The 6,603-nt window shown below is 44.0% G+C and overlaps 1 protein-coding gene across 1 annotated transcript; it reads left to right on the forward strand.

Moving 5' to 3' along the window:
- The first annotated feature begins 1,057 nt into the window (after window positions 1-1,057).
- DCTD (dCMP deaminase) lies at window positions 1,058-5,816 on the forward strand. Its single transcript, XM_008057294.1, has 3 exons — window positions 1,058-1,179; window positions 2,513-2,609; window positions 4,501-5,816. The coding sequence occupies exons 1-3, from the start codon at window positions 1,077-1,079 to the stop codon at window positions 4,577-4,579; spliced, it is 279 nt and encodes a 92-aa protein (XP_008055485.1). The 5' UTR covers window positions 1,058-1,076; the 3' UTR covers window positions 4,580-5,816.
- The last annotated feature ends 787 nt before the right edge of the window (window positions 5,817-6,603 follow it).

A 6,603-nucleotide genomic window follows, 5' to 3' on the forward strand; every position in this document is an offset into this window, starting at 1 on the left:
CTGTGAGCATCACTCACTCCCTCTCAAGGAGGAATGTACTAGTGGTTCAGGGAGTAGGAACATTTCACCAGACTGGGCCTGGGAAATGGGCCAGCTTTGACAGGTTCAGGAGTGAGAGGAAGGTACACCCCAGCATGACCCCGGGATCATTATTTGGGGCACGACTGGTGGAATGAACCAGCATATCAAGAACTTGACTTGCCGGGCTCAGTGGCTCAGCCTGTCATTCCGTGCCTTTGGGAGGCTGAGGTGAGTGGATTGCCTGAGCCCGCGGGTTCGAGACCCGCCCGGGCAACTTGGCGAGACCTCATCTCTACAATAAATCAAAAAATCAGCCGGGCGTAGTAGTGCATGCCTGTAATTCCGGCTCCTTGGAAGGCTGAGGCGGAAGGATCGCCAGAGCCCAGCAGGTCGAGGCTGGCCACTGCACTCCAGTCTGGGCAACAGAGTGAGACTCCAACTCAAAAAAAAAAAAAAAAAAAGAACTTGACTTGCTGTTGCCATTGAGTAGGATAAGTGTTGTTCTTATGAAAGACAAACCGCTGGTTATCTATCTGCTGGTGTTTTTCCTTGTGTGTACGTGGGTGAAGAGGATGAGGTGAAGCAGATACCTCAGGACAGAAATGTTCAGCTTCTTCACTTCTCCATTCTCTTGCTCTTGAAATGTCTCCCTGCCCTCTTAACGGTCTCAGTGAACATCCCTGTGTGTGCATATCAACACACAAATGAGCCATTTTATGTGGCGATTCAGCACCCCAGGGTCTTGTGGAGCCATGAGCTATATAGCCAGCTTAGGAGGGTGAAGGCACTTGACCTTGGCCCCTCCTAGCTGCTCCAGCTACTTACAGACTGAGGGCTGCCATGAACGGTTGCGCCTCTAATCGCCGGTCAGGCAGGCTGTGTGGGTCTCGCTTGGTATTCTCAGTACTTGCTGTTTCAAATCAATTTTTTTAAATTGAGTCTGTTATATGTTATTTCAGGAGGGGGAAAGGAATGCTTTGACACTTAGTAAATTCTTCATGAGCTGCAGCCCAAGTTTTTCTTTCTCTTTCCAACCCACAGTGTGCCACGCCGAGATGAATGCCATCATGAACAAAAATTCGGCCGACGTGAAAGGCTGCAGCATATATGTCGCCTTGTTCCCGTGTAATGAATGCGCGAAGCTCATCATCCAGGCAGGTAGGAGCCAGCCTTTCCATTTGTCACATTTGCATTGCTGCCTGCTCATCAGCAGCTCTGTGCAGATGTGTTTGATCTTAAGCCGCTATTGTTTAGATCGAAATTAATTGCACTATCAACTTTGCAAGATATTTTCCGTGTTGTGTTTTTGAATGGTGCCAGGTATTCTAAGACTAATTGCATCCACTGTGATTCTTAGCATGTTTTTAATTTAGTGTGCAACTTCTTAAACTGCAAGCTGCCAAAAAACAACACAGGCATTGCATATAATTACTGTCAATTTACTATTCTCTGACATATTGTGCATAGATTAGGGGGGAGGGAGAGAAATGAACTTCTGTCAGAAACAAGGTCAGCTGGGAGTCTGTATATGAAATTTTAATTTTTATCTAATACGTGCGGATATTTGAGGATCTAAACATATTTTTGCATATAAATATCATGACTTAAATAGTACTACTTTAAGTTTTTCTTATATTACAGTTACCATAAATCTGCACCATTGTATTCTGAATATTTCACCTTCTTCAAACTGTCACATCTAAGATTCAGCCACACTTTATCTCCATAAAACTCACGGCTGGAGATTTAAAGACTTATCATGTTTAGCCAGACGTGTGGTTTAAAGGGGCTGTTTATCACGAGCCCCTGGATCTCAGAGCAGAAGAGTTCTGCTAGGATTGAATCAAAAGCCGCTGTTAAGGAATAGCGTGGGTTCCCTCCTTGTTGCTGCCACAGAATGCGTGGGAAGTTTCCCTCGTGGTCCTTGGGTGTCAAGGCAATGGCAGACATGTGGGTAGGGTAGTGCATATTCTACACAGCAAAGGAGCAGCCTTCAGGGGAGGGCCTTCAGGATTCCTGGCCCTGAGCGACCGCTACCTGGTGAGATCAGGAGAAAACAGATGTGCCCTCCCTAGAGCTGGCAGAGATGGACCGCAGCCGGGAAGCACAGTGATACTTGCCTCTGAATTGGCAGCGCCCGCTACTCCTCCCATGAGTGCCCCTTCATTAAAAGTTGTTGCCTTGCGAATAAAGCATATTTGATTACCTGTAGTAAAGAAAATGTGTTCACCGGATCAGGGCTTGACTACTTGGTATGTTTTCCCTTTGCATTTGTTAAAAACAATTCATATAGACTGGAGGGCAGATTAAACATAATCCGCCCTCTGCTGTATGAGAGAGCAGCAGATATGTTTTCCAGCAACGACGCTGTCTGTAAGCACACTCGGAAAAAGGCCCTTAATCACAGACGCTGCCGGGCTCTGACTGCTTCTGCGTGGCTTTGCAGTATCTGTATGTGCACATACTGAGGGGCTCCGTGGTGACCTTATAGGTATCAAAGAAGTCATTTTCATGTCTGATAAGTACCATGACAGTGATGAGACCACAGCTGCAAGGGTCCTGTTCGATATGGCTGGAGTTGCTTTCAGGTAAGAAGAGACGCTGGGGCGGTGGGGGAGGATGTGTAAAGGACTGATTTCCCCTTATGGTGCCTGACTTCCACCTTTGGAGGTGTCTTTGGAGAGGTGAAGGTATAAGAATCTAAAGATCATTTTAGGGGGAGATTTTTAAGAACAGTGACAAGAGTATCTGAAGACAATTGGTTTCATGATTGTACTTTAATATCAATAAATTTCCAGGGCTTGGACCCATTATTCACATAGCTAGAAAGTTAAAAATTCACAAGTTTTATAATAGTAGCCCCAAACCTTTGTAAATTTTGCAAATGTAACAACTCTAGCATGGAAACTTTAGTATGAAAGTAACCTGCCAGATTGAAACACCAGGAATTCCTCTTACAGCAACATTTTAAATTGAGATTTGAAGTCTTATGGATTTTTATTATCTTTGCTAAGCAGAAATCGTGAGGTACATTTTATTTGCAAGTAAGTTCAACCACCTTTGATTCATGGCAGAAAATTCCTTTGGGACTGTAAAGCGTTACAGAACCTTCCAACACTGGTGGTCAGCAGCAGTGAGCCTGTTTTTATTGGTGGCCTGGCCCTGTGTTTGTCATTAGGAGTATAGGTTATATGTCACAATCATGTGAACTCAATTGTTGTGCTTTGTGAGACTTTAAATCCAAAGTATTGACATACTCTGTTTATAAGAATAATAATAATTGTTGTTGTTGTTATTATTATTGTTTGAATCTGGGTCTCTGTCACCTGACTCACTGCAGCCTCCACCTCTCCTCCTGGGCTTAGGTGATCCTTCCACTTCAGCCTTCCACCTAGCTGGGACTATAGGCTCATACCACCATGCTTGGCTAATTTTTAAAAAATTTTTGGTAAAAACCAGGTCTTGCTGTGTTGCCCAGGCTGGCCTCAAACTCCTGAACTCAAGCAATTCTCCCACCTCAGCCTCCTGTCAAAGTGCTGGGATTACAGGCGTGAGCCACTGTGCCCAGCCAGAGATTCTTAAAGGGAAAATGTTTAGGCCTCAAATACTTTTTTTTAAAATGTTGTAGGAATAATGAGTGAAAAGGTTATTAATTTTTAATATTTATTTATTTATTTAGAAATGGGGTCTCACTGTTGCCCAGGCTGGAGTGCAGTGGCACTATCGTAGCTCATTACAACCTTGAACTCCTGGGCTCAAGGGATCCTCCCACCTCAGCTTCTCAAGTAACTGGGATTACAGGCGTGTGCCATGATGCCCGACTAATTAAAAGCAATTTTTTTTTGTAGAGATGGGGGTCTCTCTCTGTTGTCTAGGCTGGTCTTGAACCTTCTGTCCTGAGCTCTCAAAACACTGACGTTGCAGTCATGAACCATCGCACCTGGCCAAGAGTGAAAAGTTAATGAGTAAAAAAAATATAGTGGCTTTATTGTACATTTGCACTCTTAGGACATCATTTTTAAAATTACCCCTCACTGAAGCTAGTTGGTTTTTGCTATGTATACAAGGCAAAGGAAAATTCACGATTTTTTGCATTAGAGCACCTTTAAATTGACTGCAGAAATTTCCTAGAAAATAAGATAAATCTGATGAGAAAACTAGTAATCAGATGTCATGTTGTGCAGCTAACTTGTTAGCAATCCTTTGACTCCCCAATCATTCATGAACCCAGATAGCTGAAGATCATATAAGCCATGCTGCCCCACGTGTCTTTTTTTGTCTTAGTCGTTTCTGGTCCATGTTTTTCTCGGTATGGGGCCCTATAATTGGCTCCTAGAGAGATACAATATCAAGCAAATCCCAGGACATTTTTTTCCTCTACAGAGAAAATATAAATTAAGCCAAAGTAAACAAATTGCTTTAACTGCTCACTGGATAATATCTTTATATATTTTGTTTTGTTTTGTTTTGTTTGTTTAGGAAATTCACACCAAAGTGCAGCAAGATTGTCATTGACTTTGATTCAATTAACAGCAGACCGAGTCAAAAGCTTCAGTGAGTTACATCTCATTAAATCTCCAGAAGATTGGGATTATCCTCTTCTAAGAAGCTGCTAATGCCTTTCATCTTGAAGTTACACATAACTTTTTAATAGCCAGTTCAGCAAAGTAGACATCTAAAGAATATAAAGCCTCAAATCTCTCCTGCTGTCTCTCCTGTCACATGGAATCTACATCTGTTTGAACTATTGATTTCGGGTTTAAAATAAGGGAACCTGTGGTGGCCTGGCACACAGGGCAGGCACGAGAAGCCTCCTCCACTTGTGTCCCGGCTTGCCCAGTGCTGGTGGCTCTGCAGAGGGGTGTCGCTCTCTACTGCTCCATGTGCTGGAATGACAAATAAATAATTGTTGTTGTGTTCTTAGCGGGGATGAGCAGACACACTGATTTGAACATCTGGCCCAAACGAAGCATGACGTGTATTGCCCTTGGAAAAAATTCAGGACTCAAATGACAGTAGCATTAAAGTATCTGCCGCAGAGTCGAGGGAAGCTCCCACCCATCCAGAAAACTTGAGACAGGGTGGCACATCTGTCCTGACAGATGATAAGCATAACAGGACCAGGAATATTTCCCCTGTTCCTGCCATCCTGCTGCACATGGGGTAGAGGCACATTATCCCTCTGGGAGTGGGAACTCCTATTGTTTTGGCTGGTTTTTGCTCTGTTGGTCACATGGGGCTCTTCCGTTTTGTTTTTCTGAATAATGACTTGTTCCCGGAGGAGACAACCTGTCTCCCCTTGGTGCCCCCCTAAGATCATGTCCTGCCGCAGTGGCAGCTGGTTGTGTGGATGGGAGGGTGCCCTCACATGGTTGTGTGGCCTCTCCTCCACATGCCAACGTGGTTCACTGCAAACAGAGTAAATGAGTTCCTATCCTGGAAGTGACTTGTGAGGAATTTCGCCCACCTGGAGGCGGTTTATTGCAGAGCTATTGGTGACTGGAGCTCATTTGTGCCCTGGCACTGGGCCTCTAGCTACACAAATATCACCTTCCTAATCACTGGGAGTGTGGAACGCGGCTGCGCCCCTTGTCTTTAATCTCATTTAATTTTTATTAAACACGCTTGGTACCTTTGTTGAGAAAAGCCTTCTCTATCCTAAAGATTATTACCTTTTTAAAGTGCTCTTATATTTTCATGAGTTTTTATTTTGTCTCTGAGGTTTTGTACTCCACATTCAGGGCATTTTGTAATTTGGCTTCTTACCAATATTAATAAAATCTTATTAAAATCTACCCTGCCGAAGCATGTTCATTTCATGTTATTATATGCTTAACTCTCCATTTCTGTCCTTTCTGTATTGTCTGTGGAGCACATTGCACACATTTTAATGCCCAAAGAACAATTTGAGATGCTAAAGCTGTTGCTTTCCCCTGGAGTTGCTGGGTGGTGCTTCCGAACAGACCAGATTTAGGATGTGAAGAAGGGCTCTCTTCTCCTTGGCACCTCACTCCAGGTAGGCCTCTGTCCTCCTCCCTCCCAGAAGGCTCCAGTCTCACATTCCATTGTCTGTTGACCTCTCACCTTATTCTCTGTCTCTTCTTTTCTGTCCTTAATTTCTTCCTCTTTTCATCTTCAAGCCCCTTGCCCTCTGTTTGCCCCCAAATGCATGAAACAAAAGGTGTATGGAAGAAAGAAATCAGTAATGGGACTTAAAGATAGAGCATGTATGATTTTATGTTGCTTAAGTCATGAGTTGTGAACCCTATTAGCAAGGAGTGTGCGATTTCTGTCATGTCACATTCATACATTTGTCTAGAGGCTCACAAGCCAGTGGTGCATCTAATTTTGGAGCTCTCATATTTTGTCTGGTTGTTGCAATGAGTTTTAGTGGGGAAACTTTTCTTTTCAGGGGGAGGCTGACAGGGAGGGCTCTTTGCTAGGAGGGAGGACAGGTCCTGACAGTGTGTGGGAGGGTTGTTTATAGGATACTACCGCTGGAGAATGCAGGGCTTCCCCCTGTGCATGGTGTTGCTGACCCTGGATTCCTATGACTGGAGTGTAAGCAATTATGTCTTCGTT

Source organism: Carlito syrichta, unplaced genomic scaffold (genome assembly GCF_000164805.1).
Source record: "Carlito syrichta isolate Samal-C Ts95f unplaced genomic scaffold, Tarsius_syrichta-2.0.1 Scaffold302931, whole genome shotgun sequence".
Lineage (NCBI taxonomy): Eukaryota > Metazoa > Chordata > Mammalia > Primates > Tarsiidae > Carlito > Carlito syrichta.

Excerpts from the sequence above, each read along its gene's own strand:
- DCTD (XM_008057294.1), top strand. The coding sequence starts at position 1,077 with ATGAATGCCATCATGAACAAAAATTCGGCCGACGTGAAAGGCTGCAGC. Across the intron at positions 1,180-2,512 it reads GAAGCTCATCATCCAGGCAG|GTATCAAAGAAGTCATTTTC; the intron begins GTAGGAGCCAGC and ends GTGACCTTATAG. Across the intron at positions 2,610-4,500 it reads ATGGCTGGAGTTGCTTTCAG|GAAATTCACACCAAAGTGCA; the intron begins GTAAGAAGAGAC and ends TTGTTTGTTTAG.